Source organism: Centropristis striata, chromosome 1 (genome assembly GCF_030273125.1).
Source record: "Centropristis striata isolate RG_2023a ecotype Rhode Island chromosome 1, C.striata_1.0, whole genome shotgun sequence".
NCBI lineage: Eukaryota > Metazoa > Chordata > Actinopteri > Perciformes > Serranidae > Centropristis > Centropristis striata.
This window is the reverse complement of record NC_081517.1, coordinates 9,383,009-9,400,998: the sequence shown is the minus strand read 5'-3', so window position 1 is coordinate 9,400,998 and position 17,990 is coordinate 9,383,009. Positions and strand designations below refer to the sequence as shown.

General features: G+C 41.0%; 1 protein-coding gene across 5 annotated transcripts in view; it reads right to left on the bottom strand.

The window, feature by feature from the left end:
* Window positions 1–17,990, bottom strand: part of sh3pxd2aa (SH3 and PX domains 2Aa) — a 144,498-nt gene that overhangs the window by 48,782 nt on the left and 77,726 nt on the right. For 2 of the 5 annotated variants that reach the window (XM_059329820.1, XM_059329827.1), the window contains exons 7-8: window positions 9,347–9,391; window positions 3,523–3,651 (exon numbers count right to left, since the gene is read on the bottom strand). The exons of 1 other annotated variant lie outside the window; for it this stretch is intronic. In XM_059329820.1, coding sequence (XP_059185803.1) covers window positions 3,523–3,651; window positions 9,347–9,391 — 174 coding nt within the window. The remainder of the gene's footprint in view (window positions 1–3,522; window positions 3,652–9,346; window positions 9,392–17,990) is intronic. 2 more of the 5 variants (XM_059329834.1, XM_059329842.1) reach the window with 1 other exon arrangement.

Sequence of the window (17,990 nt, the reverse complement as noted above, 5' to 3'; positions counted from 1 at the left end):
GATCCATTAGTCTCGGCTGATGAAACAAAGGGAAAAAAGGCTATTTTTCCCCACATATATTCCCCCCTCTGTCACTGTGGCCGCGGAGTGGAAGGCTAGTCGCTTAAATTTATGGTTCAGATGATATCAGAAGATCTCTCTATTGTCTACGGTGAAAAAGAGAATCAAACATGACTTTCAAAACGTGACACTTCAACTTTGGGGTCCCTTTTGGAATACCAGGAGGGGCACAAAGAGCAATAGAATCAGGCTACAACTCAAAAAGTTATCTGACACAGGTCTGTAGCTTTTTGCCTCTCGTTAGTCCAACACAGCATATAATTTAACTGGTCACATATGCAGATTTTATTTTCTCCAGCTGGGACATTCCTCTCTCCAGACGCTCTATGGTTCCCATGTCCGAGGAGGAACAAGAGGGAGAAAACCAGGACAGTGGCCCAGACGAGGCCTCTACTCCTCTCTCAGGGACAATCCTGGCCTGTCCAACCCCCACCCGCTTGGTGCTTCATAAATCTCACTTTACTAGATAGCAGTTCCTAAAATGCACAATACTTGTGCAATGATATGTAGACAGAGAACGCACACACAGAGGCATAACCACCCACGCAAACTCTTCCACATACACACCAACCCCCAGCTCACACACAGCTCATAATTCAGCCATTTTTAATATGACAATGGGTGCTGTAGAGTGGAACAGCTGGGTCCAGACTTCCAAGGTCAATAACTTCTCACAGGGGCAAAACAACAACATCTGACTCCTGAGTTGAACCCATAATTATACCGGTTCAAGCCTGCAGACACTTAAAAACGGGTTGAAATATTCTGTATTTGAATGAGGAGCAGCATATTAATGCGTGAAACCATCTGTGCACAATATGTGGAGGAAAAAATCTACATTTGAAGAAAATAGCAGGTAAAATATGGATTTCAGACTTGATTGGAGAGGATTAAAAGACATCACGGTACCAAGTTGACACGTACTGACTAGGATGTTAAAGAAAATAAGCTCTAATTGAAAGCCAGACTGTCAGATTCTTGACATTGAAAACGTCAAAGAAATAAACACGCGCAGAACAGGAGGCTGCAGTAAAGCCTTGGAAGCCGGAAGGGGGTTGTGGGATTTTATACGAGCTCTCAGATGTGTTTGTCTTGGCATAGCCTCAGAGTGATGTCATCATCATCATCATCATCATCATCATCATGGCTGTTGCTCCACTTCTTTGGCCCAGTTAATGACGACAGCACACATATCCAGCTCTTGGGCAAAAGTTCCTCTGAGTTCAGACATTGCTCATTCTGCTGTAAGTGTTAATGTTAAATTTGAACTTTGGGTATGGAGCTTCCAGATGAGTCTGGTAGACAGATGCCGTCAAGCCAGATATTCCACAATGGCTTCACAGAAGAAAATGACTGTGTGGCGAGGATGTAATTATGAATATTCATTAAACAAAACATTCAATGATGCATGTACCTCACTCCAAAGAGTTTCTGGTAATCACAGTTGCATGAGAAAAATAAATTTCCCCTCACGTCAAGAGTTAACAGGAACACTTGACATTTCAAAACCTCACAAACAAAGCTGAAAGGAGAGCCGGAAATTAAGACATCCACATCCTTGGAGTCAATCTCGACAAGACATCGACTTCCTTGAGTACAAATTTGACCAAAAGCCACATCACAAAAGAAATAATTTCCCACGCAAACGTCTTTGCGCAACAATTATCTAATTTCTGCCAAACGCTATGTGAATCATACACGCGATGATAAAATGACGAGCTGGTTCAAAACTGCCTCAATATGCACATAATTACCTAAAGATGTGCAAGGGAAGATAACTCAAAGAAAATTAATTTGCACACGTAATAAGTGTATAGATAAGAGCGGAGAAACAAAGGGGATGCGGCACATTTGTGCCAAGCTTTCTGCTGAGTTCTTTTGAGTAGTGCAAGCTGCTGGCTGTCAGAGGCTCCTTCCATGGAAAATCAAATCCAGCTCTGAGATTGCTAAACAGAGTTTTCACAAGCGGGAGGCGAGGTGAAAAGTGAAGTGCTGCATCTCTTAGTGATGCAAATGCTAACAGTGTTCAGCTGATAAACATTGTTAGTCAAATAATGCCACTGCAGTTTACTCTTTACCCGTGTTACTGTTACCTGATAATGGCAAATTTTTGTCCATGAACGAAGGACATTTTTACATATCTCTGAAAAGCAAAGTAAAATGATATGATTCAATTCAGCTGCAGCACGCCATGCTGTTTGTTCCACCATAGTTTCACAAGGAACCAAAAAAATTTCTTCTGCACAGTCTGTACACTCTGCTGAATATTCAGCTTGGTGGTTCAAGACAGTGTGCTGATAGGTCGGCTCCAGCTGTGTGTTCAAGCACCCTTTGCCCAGGACCGTGGCTGCTCTGTGAGTTTTTATGTCACATGTGAACGTGCATATGAACTGGCACCAGTTTTTACAAACAGAAACACTGTTGTATACATACTGGTAGGGGTGGGCGATATGGCCCTAAAAGAATATTACGATATTGCAGGCATTTTTTTGCGATAACGATATTCTTGACGATATTAGGAAGTACCTAAAAAGATATAGAAAATATGATTTTTTTTTTGGTCTGTATAAATAAATAAAAATCTAAAATGTAGTTTGAAGTGCAAATCTCAACACTTGCCAAGTGGAAAAAAATGTACTCTTGACTCTTGAGTATGAGGTTCTTGTGTGTTTTATTTAAGGCATCTTATTTTGACAGTCTTCTTGTAAATTCTGTGGTGGATTCTCTTAACACACCTTGCTCTTATTTTGAAAGCTGCATGTGTTTAGCGACAGGGAGTAAGTAGCTTTTTGTGATTAAAACAACTTTAACCACTACATCAAGAAGTAGGAATGTTGCCAATATCATGATATGCATTTTTTATAACCATGAAAAAAATATACCGATATTATTGTGAACGATACGATATGGCACACCCCTACATACTGGATGCTACTTTATCCACCCTGTTACATTACACCTTTTGCTCCCAGAAAGCTGCAAAATGACTTCTGCATTTACTTGACATTCTTGTTGCAAAAGGCAAGGGACTGGCCTCCAGCCATAACACTGCCTTTCCTTCACACACTGGCTGCTGCCAGCCAAACAGCACCTCCAGGTGGTGCCAAGCCCCAGCAAGGAGATGAGGAGATCGGGAGACGAGGGTAGAGACTGAGGGAGAGCAGAGGAATGGGAGGGAGGCTGGAGTGGGGGGACTCTTGCGGACAAAGGGGTTAGAAAAGGAGGGAGTAAAATCAAGAGAAGCAGACAGAGAGGTGCTGAGTGAGCATGCCTCTCTGTGTATGTGGAGAAAATGTTTATGCTACTAATGTGGTGGAACTCAGGAGGAGATACAAACAGGAAGAAACAAACTAATGTCAAGCAGCATATGTTAATGATAACACTGTGTTGTGGATCTAAGTGTGTTGTCAGATTTCGACTGAAACATGCTTGGCACATAAACAAAAACAAGAATTCACTCACCGCTTTCGCTCTTCTCAATCACGTCCACCGTCTCGCCGGCCTTGAGGCTGATCTCCGAGTTCTCCTGCCTCTCGTAGTTGGCCACGGCCACGTACTGCTCCAGCACCATGGGCTCCGAGCTGTCAATCCCTGAGGGGAAGAAACAGGCTGTCAGCCACCTGCCCGCCGTGGCACCCCGCGATCGGCCCCTGCAACCAACTACACTGCTGCCCCTGTGCACCCGGTGCGCCGCCATCGGCCAACCCTCGCTCCCTGCCGCTGTTCCTCCCCGACCAATCAGAACGCGAGCTCACAACTTGGCTGCATAGTCCCAAACGTCTGGCCATATAGCTGAGTCGACCCCCGGCCCACAGCAAAGGACTGAGGAGCATCGGAAGGAATCAAAACAAAAGGAGGGAACGGCAAGAAAATGTTTGCAGGGGCTGCATCTCGCACCTAAAGTTGATCCATGACCTGAACCAAACTTTAAGATCCAAAATAGAGGGAAGTGGAAGAAGAAGTAGAGGTGCTGCTTATGGTTGGAGGGGAAGACTGGGGAGCGAATGAGTGGAAGAATGGTGAAGTTTCCCTGTGGAAAATCAACAGTGCGGTTGAGAGGAAAGGCCTCCCCTCCACTGCCTTTGGGAGCCAGCCGTTGGACGGCGAGTCGGGAGGGGGGGTGAACACACCAATCATGGTAGTCGGCACTGCTGGCCTTAAATAGAAACATATGAGTGGACTAGAGAGAAAGAGAGAGAGAAACAAGGAAGGAGGCTGGGTCCGTGTTTATGTGAAACAAAAGAAGAAAGCATTTGAGTTGGGGTTAGGCCACTCTGTTTTCTCTCTCTCCTTCTCTCTGATGTTTAACCTTTTCAATGCCAGAAGTGATTTCATTTAGTCACATGCTGTGTATCTGGTCTGAACGTCAGTTGCACACACTCTAACTGGCTTATTTGGCCACAGAGAGATGACTCACACAGTTAATGCTTCACATCCTGTTGTGTTCTGAATTTTACTATCAGTGATGTGATCAGGATAGAATATCTGAAGAGCAAATAATTCATGGTGTTTGGCAAAAAAATTGTAAATTGGATTAAAAAGCACAATGTATCTGTAACTAAAGGCGCACATGATTACTGAAATCAGTCGGTGCAAAACATGTGGCCAAAAGCTGATCATAACAAATCACCAGTGAATTCAACCCATTTACCAAACAGAACACTGACATTTTAATAATTCACTGATGGTGTACATGACTTCTGAATGCCAACATTAGACAGCTGCAGGATGGTTGGAATATAAATGAAGTTAGGGTAGGTCAGGGATAGCAATGCCAACAAGCAACTTAACATACCCCTTAATTGGAACACAACCTCTTCCCAAATGAAACATTTTTAGGGAGTTTTTATCGAACCGTGGTGACAAATGTGACTTTTGTTTTAATGTCTATGCCATTTGGTAACACCTTAAATTCTATTTCATTTATTATATATATTTATTATATGGGGCGGCTGTAGCTCAGTTGGTAGAGCAGTCGCCTAGGTCGATCCATGACCGTGGCAGTCAACATGTCGAAGTATCCTTGGGCAAGATACTGAACCCCAAATTGCTCCCAATGCTCTGTTCGTCAGTGCGTGAATGAATTCCTGATGGTGGCAGGTGGCACCGTTTAGGGTAGCCTCGGCCACCAGTGTATAAATGTGTGTGTTAATGGGTGAGTGAGCAATGTCTGTAGAGTAAAGTGATATGATGGTTGCAAAGACTAGAAAAGCACTATATAACTGCAGTCCATTTACCATTTTACATACCCCAAAATCACAAATAACAAATTTGCCTCAGAGGGCTTTACAGCCTGTACAGTATAAGTCATTTCTCCCTCACTTTGGATAAGGAAAAATTCAACATGAACGTGACTTTGCCTTGAAGTTTAGAGGTGATGTAACCACTTGCCTTGAATGTTATTACCCGAATGAATGGGTGTTATCAGCAGTTATCCTCAAACCTTGTAGGTATGGGTTATAAAGGGGCAAACTCCACCTTTCATTAGGTCCAGAAGGCCTTAGCTTATTGAATGGGCTGCTATATTAATGTTTATTGTTATAATCCTAAAAACGCTCAATATGGGTTTCTCACTACATGTATCCTAGGGTTGTTGTTTTTTACAGATTTCTGAGGGTCTTTATGAGAGAATTACCATATTTTCTATAGAAAAGGGGGAAACACATTTGCAATGATTATTATAAAATAAGACCAGGATCAACTGATATGTCAGAAAGGTGATTAGCCTGGATTAGCATTTAGACTGGAAGCAGGGGAAAACTAGCTTTTAACAAAATTAAGAAGTATGCCTAGAAGCTCCTCTAAAGCTCAGTAATTAACATGTTGAATCTCATTTGCTTAATCACAAACAGAATGTGCTATAATTATTTCTTGGAGAACAACAGCCAGGATGCAGACCACAAGACTCCCGGAGTTTTGTGGTCAAATTGAAGTTGCCAGTAGCAACATGCCTGCACTATAGGTAGAAATGCTGCACATTAGTGCTGGGTAGATGGATAAACTACTGATCGTTAAGACATTGTTTGTTTGTTTGTTTTCCACTTTTCAGGCGTCGGTAGGCATAATTTTGAACTGTGGATAGCAAGCTGCTTTTCCCTGCTTCAAATCTCAGCGTTTGGATTCAGAGTCAGGATATTAACCCTGTTTTTAGGTTTTAAACAACAATGTGGTTACACGCCCATCGAGCAGCTGTAACACTGGCTGCAATGGGACTAAATGTTGACACTAAATGTAAATTCTGCAGTGCAGCATTGTTCTAATTCTTGGCTAGCTGCTAACCTCTATCAGATAAAAACAGATATATTTTGGCAAAGAGATACAGAAGATGCTACACATAATGTTATACATTACATAAAGGGAAAAAGGCATGTCAGCACCGGCAATGACACAATGCAGAAATTATGTGGAGGCTCTGATGAGCAACAAGACAATTACTGTGAACAAAAGTAAGTAGCATACTTTGTCAGCAAATCTCTCCATCTCTCCACTTAGGACTGTATCTTCGAAGGTGAATTCTGTGCTGTCAGCCTCTTTGTCATTGTCTAAAAGGGATTGGACCTTGAACATGAATGGTACTGTCAGCTGCATGTTAGGTGCCACTGTCCTTTAAGATCTAAGAGATCTCCCTTTATAAGAACCAAGATAAAGCATGTGTTTACTGTGCAGCTCACAAGACATCTAAAATCTAAACTCTATATCTTACAGGGGTTTTGTAATCTGTTATGGGAATGAAACAGGTTGCAGCCAGGAAGAATAAAAAGTAGGCTAAAGCTTTTGCGCAGTGCTTAAAACACAATTAAGCATCTCTACATGTTGTTACTCAAATAAACAGGCAGGGAACACCAGGGAATGCTCATAACCTCAGTTCCTCCCTGGGTGAGGCTGGGCATTCATCTCTGTCTTTCTTTAGCTTTCTCCCAGGAGGAGAAATAAAGCAAAGGAACATATTGCGGAGCACGTAAGCAGCCTATGTGTAGGGAGCAATCAAAGTCAGCCTGAGGTAATAAAGCAGCACAGATCCAGCTATTTAAACGCTTTATACTGTTGTAATGGCAACCACGCCCTGTTGAGAAATAGCATGAATCCTAAAGACCTGTTACATTCTGCCTGCAATAGTCCAATACTCTTATTATTGCACAATATTTCTTGTTGAAATTAGGGTAGTGGTTTTTTTCCCCCAACTTCCATACACTTAGAATATGGTATTTTTTTTTCTTTTTTTACCAAGTCTTTTCAAAGGGGATTTGTCTGTTGTTCTTAACTAGTACTGACACATTGATAGCTCTAATGGAAGGAAACAACATATCTGTGTCTTTCTTCAGCAATGCCTCAATTACAGTTAAACGTCTCTAAGAATGTCGGCTAAATGTTCACCAGATGGGCGAATCTGTGAATGTATTTGTGTCAAAATGTAGACGTCAATACCAATACCAGTGAAATTTACCCATTCCTTATACCCAGTTCGATTCCACGGTAAAGCCATTCTGCGATGTTTTACCTGCTACAAAGCCGAACCTATTGATGAACGTGGAAAATTTAAGCCATTGTGCAGTAACTTTGAGATCAGAGCTGCAACAGTCAGAAACACAGCCTCTTACTGGCACTGTTGGAATGTCACTGAGTATATTTACTGTTTACATTTAAGTATAAATTTGAGGTACTTGTACTGTACTGAAATACTTCCTACTCAGTTGATTTATACTAAATATAAATCAAGTCATATATTATGATGTATTATTAAAATTTAAGCTACCCAGCTTTTTATTAGATGCAACGTTGAACTGTTGAACACAGCAATCCACCAATAATTATGTTTCAGAAATATAATGCATATTATTCTGATATGGGCGAGTTTGCATAATGAGTAGGCCTACTTTAACTATTGGTACTTTAAGTCTAGTTTGAAAGCAATACTATTGTACTTTTACGTAAGTAAAAATTTGGAAGTTGGACTTGTATTTTTTCCAAGATCTCCAATTTAAAAGACAGAATAGACCGTTTGTCAACACCCCCCATAACGACACATAATCAGTCATGGTACCGCGGAGCTTCATTATACATACATGTACTGTTCGTGGTTGTAAAAAAGGCTGCAGTTTCAGTGAATTTAGGCTACAAATCCACTGACCTAGGTTAAGGTGGTAATGCATTGTGCATATATGGCGGAAGCGAAGTGGTTACAAGGGAGGTGTTAGCCATGTCAAGTTAGGTAAAGGTTACGTAAAAAACATAAGTTACGTTAAAAAGAAAACGTGATTCACAAACCGTGAGCCACAGAAGTTATGGAAACAACGTAAGTTACATAAACAACACAAGTTACAAAAAAAACTCAATTCACCAACTGTGAACAATGGAAGTTACATAAATTACGTAAAAAATCCGCCATTCTTTTGGGTCTTCGAACCTCCCCTCCCTCCAGAGCATGATAACCATCATTTAAACTCCACATCTCCACAGTCTAAAACGTAAATGTGAGTCGTATTTTGCTGCAATGCTTAATATTGGCGTTACTGAGGGGATACCGGTCTGAGTTCACTGTGGTATTGCTACAGACCCTGGTTGGTCCACAGATTCAACTCAGTGTCATCAATGGCTAATGGGGAGCTAATAACAATAGCTGTTTTGAGGGCAGAAACATGGATAATTAGTCACAAAGGACATCCTGTGTCTGATTATCACAAAATCTCCAAAAGCACATTGCAGTTTGGTGGCGAGATGGACTCACACACTAGAGTACCAGCATGTTTTGGCATTGATTTGATACCGAACTGGTTATCATGTCATCCTTAGTCAAAAAGCCTTAATATATGTACAGGGAACAAGTTATATCCTGGGATGTTAATTCGAATAGCAACAACTAGGACTTAATATCTTCCCTCTCTACTCATCATCTCTATACACCCAGAGTTGAATGAGGTCACAGGCAGTGATCTACAACCATGTTGCAGACAAATGTAAAGAACCAGACTTGACACCTCATTTCAGTCTGAGGCGCTTTGCCACATGCAGACCTAAGGTCCATGTTCTGGTCCTTTGGCACCATGCCCAGCTGTTGTTGGCCTACTAGGTATGCAGAGATGGATGGATAGACTGCAGAGAAAGAGGCTGAATATGAGCAGACGGGTGGAAGGAGAGGCTGATGACAGCGCATGCAAAGCAGATGTCGAGAGAAAGCTGAAGTGTGAAAAGAAATAAACTGAAAAAAGCCAAAAGGGATGCAGCTGGCGTGTCGCTCTCACAGTATTGCATGCATATTCAACATGTTGACATAGACACACAAGGCTACCTGAGGCCTCTTTCCTCGGGCTGTCTGTAAAGCCGTACATCCATACTGCAGACGAAGAGAAGGAAGGAGAGAAGGAGAGAGAGAGATTATTCAGTTGGACAGCATGCAGAAGCAACAGTATGGTAAAGCACACCTTTATCACATCTACTGAACACAAAATATGAAGGGGCAGAAATAAATTGGACCAAAGTCTGAGCCTGCTCATCGGGGGCGGTTATACAAAGTTGTGGCCTGTGTTCTTTAGCTCTTCATGCTAAAGAGAATAAAGTGCATCTGAGGGCAAGTAACTGGCCATTATTTTGGTATTGCAAACACCCTCGACTCAAACCCTCCCTCCTTTAGACTGCAACACAACCTCCCCATGGTCCGCCTTTCCTCCATCTCTTCATGTCATTCTCCATTTCTTCCATCCCTCTATCTGGACCTCCTGGAATGTCTGCGATGGGCATCAGCCACTTCTAAAGTCATTCCTGACACCCCAACCCCCCCTTCAAAAAACATCTCAGCCCCCAACCAGGAAATTAAACGCCATGCATCAGAGAAGACAAGGACAGGGGAGCTGGTCACCAAGATTTGGGAGTGCAGCAGATGAAGCCTTGGTATACAGTGGCTTGCAAAAGTATTCATACCCCTTGGATGTTTCACCCTTTTGTTGCTTTTACACATGAAATCAGGTCACTCAGATTGTGAGGACGGCCATCTCTAGGCAGATTTAAACAAGGTCCATACTGCTTCCATTTCTTAATGATGGTTTAACTGAACTCTTTGTGATGTCCAGTGAGTTTAAAAAAAAATTTGTAGTCATCTCCTGGCTTATACTGTTCAATGATCTTTTCTCTGAGTTACTAGAAGTGTTCTTTTGCCTTCATGGTACAATTGTAGCAGGAATAGTGATGAACCAGAGACTGGACCTCCCAGACACATGTTTTTTTATACTACGATCACTTGACACACATCAATGTACTCAGGTGATCTCCATTTCACTAATTGTGACACTGCTGGCATCAACTAGCTGGAACTTTGCTGAATTAGGTCAGTTACTTTAAAGGGGATGAATACTTATGCAATCATTTATTTTAACTTATAGATTTTTAATTCATTTATACTATTTTGTAAAAATCTGTTTTCACTTTGATATTAAAGAGGGTTTTTTTGCTAATTCTTTTCAAAAAGGCCAAATTATATCAACCATGATTTCATGTGTAAAAGCAACAAAAGGGTGAAACATCCAAGGGGGATGAATACTTTTGCAAGGCAATGTATATCTCAAGGTAGCCATGATTTGATACCCAAAAAATACTTTAGTGTCTGACTGTCATCTTGTGCTGGACGTAGGCCAGCATTAGGGCTGTAGCACTGCAACAGACAGCAGAAATATTCGATAACAATACGGTGGACCTGGAATAGGACAACAACAAGGAAGGTCCTTTTCAACAAACTGTCCTTCCTCATCTACCGTGCACTTGTATTTGGTCTTAAATCGTCTTCGCATTAATAATGAAGTGCTTTACTTTTTCTCAAGCTTGTTTGAGAAAATATTTGCATCATATTTGTTTTATGCATGTCATTTAGTCAAAATCCTTCACCCTAAAGGCATTATAACATGAGAGAAATAGGAACATAAGCTTAAATGTCTGCAGATGTATATGAACCTTTGCAGTATAAACAAGCAAAATGGGAGGTTCCTTTCAACCAGAGTTCAAACTGGGCGCCCCAGGGGCAGGTGGGCTCAACATACCATAACTGAATTGGCTCACATTTCTTTTTTGTGAAATACTGTAGATTGTAGAGACTCATGATTCAAGATTGTTTATTGTCACAACTAATTTTGTATATGTGGAAGTAAAACACACGATTAAACTAATTAGCTTAAAACAAATAGCCTAATGGAGGTAGAGTTTTAAGTAGTATAAAATATGACAAATATATACATTTGATGGTTGCATACAGTAGACGGTCAAGATACAGACCAGAGACATCTTCAAACTTGAGTTAGTGCCATTAAACTAGAACTAGAATGCATCAAATTCAGAATTCTGAGTGTATTTACAAAACAAAAGTCCATCAGTTTGAAAATAAAATATACAGTCTTTACAGTTTCCACTGAGAATAAGTCACAAAGGTTCAGGAAATTGTCACATTGGCAGTTAAAGCTACCCATGGTGGTATGCCTTTGTCAGCTAACCAATCTATGATAGAAACAGAGAGAGGTCTTCAGGAATGTGTTTTAAGTTTACATGCTTACTACATCACAATTAATCCTGCAAAGATGCTTCCATATCCATTTTAGCATATTTCTGTGTCCATAGAGCTTTTCTAGTGCAGTACTTTAAATATGTTTGAAAATACATGAATGGAAAGAAGGCTTATGTTTTGCTACAACCCTTATTTAAAACATATTGTGATGTCTAAAATGTAAATACTAATGTAAAATCTTTTTTTTTTACTTTTTTTAAATTTTTTTATCTCATCTCCTCTCCTCACATTATGCTGTATATTTTCTTTCATCCCTGTCTCCCTGTCCTGTCCACCTCTTTGTCATACTGTATGTGTGTTAAGTATATGTTTGGACGGGTTGATGGCTAATTTCGTTGTCCTACTACTTGTTACTCTGTGCAATGACAATAAAGGCGATTCTGAAATAATAATGTAAAATAAAGCAGAATGTTATAATTTGCTAATCATCTGTGACATATATTCAAATGAAAACTGTACAAAGCCTTTATATACAGTAGTATATTCAAAGTGATGGACTTTTGTTGTTGTAAATATGGGGGTTGTACATCACTCACTCCGGTCCAGCCAGTCCCCCCACACGTCACCCCATACAACCCCTCCTCTCACCATCACCTTTAATATACACAATACACAGTCACACCCTAATCCTACCCATCTAGGTTTTTCCAGGAGTAATGAAATTAGAAACAATAGTATTGGAAGTATTGGGAGCAGCATTGGCACTGAATGCTTGGGCTTGTTTATGTATTATTTAATCAAATTGATAAATGCAGCCCTCAGTGGGTACAGCAGCTGACATATTTGAATTGTTAAAAAATGTGAGATGTGGGTAGTGATTCAGAGGTCTGAAAACTTTTCTTAGCTCAAGCTCCATACGCTCTCTGAGGTCAGTCAAATTTGGTTAAGGTAAATTAATATTTTTTATTAATTTATATATATATAATTTTGTATTCACTCAAAATCCTGCTTCCTCACTTTGAGTTCCATTAAACATTCAGAATCAAAATTTAACACTTTTTTTTTTTTTGTGTCATTAGTTTGTTGTTTATTACTTTTCTTGGAAATCCTCATTTGAGTAATACCAGTTTGCCTTGTATATATGTTTGTCCATTTACCCTATGTTTTTGTTATTTACTTTGTGAATATATACCTTGAAAAAAAAAAAAAAGGGGGGGGGGGGGGGGGGTGCAAGGTACAATATTGTAAAGAAAACGAAATGACTCATTATGTTTGTGAAAGTAAGAAGCCTTGCAATAGTATTAAAATAAAAATAAAAATTTAACAATCTGAAAATAGGGTGGTATCCCAAATAATCAACTCATCTTTTGAAGTTTTTATACTTCACGATCGTGGTGAGCGCTGCCCCTGTTGTGAAGCTGAAGCTCCCCTCAGTTGACTCACGTGAGATAATAAAGGCCAAATCCTCTCTCACTAGCCACCAGAGCCTCAGGAGCTTTGCTGGATTGATGTTGGCCCCAGAGGGAGGGATACAGGCTGGTCCCAGGTCAGCCAGGGTCAAACCCCGCTCACTAACGCCCTACAGTGATTATTACCCACCCGACTGCTCTCTCTGTAGCGCTCAACATCTGATTGATATTAACTCCAGTCTTGGCCCTGCATGCTAACCCACTCCCCCTCCATACAAATACACACACACATACGGATGCTTAATTCCTTTCAGGTCTGGCTGATGACGCCACAGCCCAGCAGAAACAGCACTGTTTTCTCTGTCCCTTTGCTGCTGTGGGCAATTTTCCTCGAAATCCTGACCCCAAATGTCTCCATTACTCTGCAATTGAGGGCCAAGGGACAGTGAAAAATGGCTTTTCTTAAGTCCTCCTTTTAGGTTTGTATTGGATGGGGCCTAATAGCATCTATCTTGTTTTTCTAGTGAGAAGATTAGTAGATTGTGTTTTGAAAGAAAAGTTTCCGTCGCTGACATCACTGCACACCCCCCACTAAACCACAATCCATCAACAAGCTAAGACCAGCGGTCCGAATGTCTGCTGAAACGGTTCAGCATTATTAAGAGCATTTATGATCTTTCTAGTTGATGCTGAAACCTTATATACGCCTTGATTTTATGATAGTCCTTAGAACTTATTGTTAATGTTTCTGAACCATGAACGGTGTCGAGTCTACAGTATATATAGGCTTTTTTCCCCCCTTTAATTAATATTTCTAACCCTAAAATGACTAAATGAGACTCTCAGATTACATTAGTTGTCCCGAACCTTCTCTCTTTTATGTGTCAGCTATACACCTTTTCTATGTCTAATCAATTTCAGGGGTGTCAAAGATAACACCACTCTGTGTTCGCCAACACATCTTAAATATCTCTGTAGATTTGTATATTGACTGCACAAATACATATTTTGAAGGAACGCTTTGTAATTTAAGGGCCCAACTGACTTATCAACAAGATGGCAAGAGTCTACAACCAGTGCCAGGGGTACTTTGAATGCTTACTTGCTCAAAATGGAAAAAGGTTTACGTTAGCAAATGTCTTAAGTTAGACAGATATAATCAGACAGACTGCTTAATCAGCAGATTTATGGCATCAGTGTTTATGTTGGAAATGTAATGAGTTCTGCACCAAAATATTGGACGAACCGAAATTTTTTGACTTGATGATGGCGCTATAATATGAAGTCACCGGAAAGGTTTTTACAATGCATCATAAATGTCTGTTTTCCATAAGTGTCCACCTGCAGATTGCACTAGATAAAAAGTGAAGAATGTCTGGTGCACTGATGGCATTGCCATTCCTAAAGCTACGTTGCTAATGTGGCTAAAAAATCTCCCTCACTGACATTTACTGAGCTCCAAAACTTTCAAACCATCAGTAATAAGAAGCGAGAAAGCCTGTGGCTCTAGGTGCTATGGGACACTATAACAACATCAGGGGGTGTGTCTTTAAAGAGTGTGAGAGAGTAAAAAGCTGTTGGGATAGGTGAAGAGAGAAAAGTAGAGGAATCTTTCACTGCAAGCTCCTAATTACAATGTTTCATCTGGGAGGAGTACACATGAGACAGAAAGCATCAACATTATGTACTCACTATGTACCCCTGAGTTTTCTCTGCAAAAACAGAAACAGGGAGAAAGTACAATTTGAGCCTTATGAATAGTTAAACAAAGTTATTTATGATAAAACAGCCTGAAACAGACTGAACCTTAGTGCTTTGTATTGGTTAGGGATGTCACGATTCTCCGAATCAACAATTCCATTAGACATTTTAAACACTGAAGGCTATGTTATTGTTAAACTAGAGAACAGAGATCACTGGTTTTATTCCCTGATAACTATGTTAAAAGTATAACTATGTTATAATGATGCGTGCATCCCACTGTTAAACAATAATATTTTATAAACAGTGGCGCCAAGTACTCAGCTATGTTGGAGCCCCACATGTCCCTCGTCTTCCTCATTATCGTGTTTCCCTAAATACCATGAATAAGCTTATATAAAAGGGTTAGACCCAAATGTCAGATACAAAGCACTTGATTTAGCTTTTAACTGTCATTCTTGTCAATGAGAAAATGAATAAAAAAACTTAAAAAACTGTTTAAAAGTAGCTGCTGCCGTGCCACACAGCTGTGATGGCTTTATTGGACTTTATTTAATATTATATTGTTTGAACATGGCGAGGCATGAATTTAGAAGGATTTTGACTGGCTGTCAGTGTTTCTATCATCATCAAACTGCTCTGAAAGTCCTCTGATTGTTGATCCTCAAGGCAATATGGTCAAGTGTTTGATTTTGCCGATCCTGCTACTGATTACAAAAGTCGAACCCCCAAACCCCCAAATAACCAGGCACCAAGTAGTAGTTTCAAAGCTTTTTCAGTGAGAAAATAGCTGCATTCTGTCCTTTTTGTAGCTAGTAAGGTATTTGTATGATTTTTCTGGCAGTCAATAACTGCAACAATCTTTGATTTAATGCAACATGTGATTGGCCAACTACTGCAGCAGTTACAGCCCATACAGTCTGCGGTGTGTGGTGAAGGGCAGTGTTTGTTGGATTATTTGGATGGGGAGGAGTGGTGGTGACTAGATCGTGCCTCTGTAAATGTTGCTCCTGGCTGTGTGAGGCGCTAAGGTCCGCTAGTTCTAACTAGCTACCTAGCACAGACTACCTGGTATCAATCACATTGCAGTTAAATAAATCATATAAAATGAATGATGGCTGTCGAAACACAAAGAGCTGGCTCGAGATTAGGCATTGGCTCAGAACTGCCCCTTGAACTGCCTTAGTGGGAAAATGGGTATATGTACACCTTAAAATTCACCATGGCAGTGTTTTCTGGCAAATAAAAATCGTCAAAGCATCACGAACTAGATGGGCATTGCCAATTGATTTAAATCATCATCGTCTGTCAATTCAATCAACCATCGGCTCAATCCTCATCAGTATCACTTTAAGGGTGCTGGTATCTAAACCTCCAACCTGATGATATTGCTCCCTGTGAATCCTGCACACAGCTAGCTGTAGCTGCTGCCACCACACAGTCAGGAGTTCCAATGATAAACCCTTGTCACCTGACACCAAGACAAAGGCAACCAATAACAAATTACAGCTAACCAGTATTGATTCAACACGAGAAAAAAGCACAGCGGCCAAGGGTGACAACACAAAACAATGTCAAACAGCAGGCACAAGCTAACTAGTATTGATACAGTGTTTAGCAAGACGAGGAGAGAACAACACAGGCGACACAATTCATCCCCGACTGTGATACAAACGTGTGTGGTGACATATGACGTTTGTACGGTAGCCCTGAAGTGCAAACCACACCAGCAATTCACAAAACACTCCAGCAATTCACACAACACACCAACAATTCAAACAACACTCCAGCAATTCGCACAACACACCAACAATTCAAACAACACTCCAGCAATTCGCACAACACACCAGCAATTCACCACAACACACGAGCAATTCACCACAACACACGAGCAATTCACCACAACATACCAGGAATTCACACAACACACCAACAATTCACACAACACACCAACAATTCACCGCAACACACCAGCAATTCACACAAGACACCAACAATTCACACAACATACCAGCAATTCACACAACACACCAACAATTCACACAACATACCAGCAATTCACCACAACACACCAGCAATTCACACAACACACCAACAATTCACCACAACACACCAGCAATTCACCACAACACACCAGCAATTCATCACAACGGAAAGGGTAGGTACACATTGGACGCTGATCCTCCTCCTGAGGTCAATTGAGCTGTTTTTCGCTTCTCCGTAAGCAGTAGTGTGTTGTGTGAGTTGCTGGTGTGTTGTGATGAAGTGGTGGTTTGTTGTGATGAATTGCTGGTGTGTTGTGTGAGTTGCTGGTGTGTTGTGATGAATTGCTGGTGTGTTGTGATGAATTGGTGGTGTGTTGTGTGAGTTGCTGGTGTGTTGTGATGCATTGCTGGTGTGTTGTGATGAATTGCTGGTGTGTTGTGTGAGTTGCTGGTGTGTTGTGATGAATTGCTGGTGTGTTGTGTGGGTTGCTGGTGTGTTGTGATGAATTGCTGGTGTGTTGTGATGAATTGCTGGTGTGTTGTGTGAGTTGCTGGTGTGTTGTGTGAGTTGCTGGTGTGTTGTGATGAATTGCTGGTGTGTTGTGATGAATTGCTGGTGGGTTGTGATGAATTGCTGGTGTGTTGTGTGAGTTGCTGGTGTGTTGTGTGAGTTGCTGGTGTGTTGTGATGAATTGCTGGCGTGTTGTGTGAGTTTCTGGTGTGTTGTGTGAGTTGCTGGTGTGTTGTGATAAATTGCTGGTGTGTTGTGATGAATTGCTGGTGTGTTGTGTGAGTTGCTGGTGTGTTGTGATGAATTGCTGGCATATGGTGTGAGTTGCTGGTGTGGTTTGCACTTCAGGGCCACCGTACGTTTGTGTGCAAACAGAGTGGCAGGGAGCCACAATGCTGGTAGCAATGTCACATGGCTACCAGATCAGGCTGAGAGAGTGAGGTCAAGTCACATCACAGGCCACATCTGTTCCACAGTGACTCTCTCTTCTTCCTGTTCCCTCACTCCACTCACTTTTTTCCCCCTTTTTAACATCTCCTTCAGATTTATGGAGATGATCTGCAGAGATACAACGCCGTCACTCCCCAGGGAAGAACTCAAACTGCTCCGTCACATCATGATTGCTGTGCCTCATGGCTGTGAAGCTGCAAGAAACAATCATCTTTTGCTTTTTTAGCTGAATCAATACTCACTTTACTATATCTTCAACAGGGATGTGATAAGAGTGTGCTGACATTATTATTGCTGCAATTAAGTGCTCAGTATGATGTAAAATGTGTAAAAGTCAACATAGAGAAGGACTGGTTCTGGTGGTATAACTGTCAGATAAATGTGTCCATTGA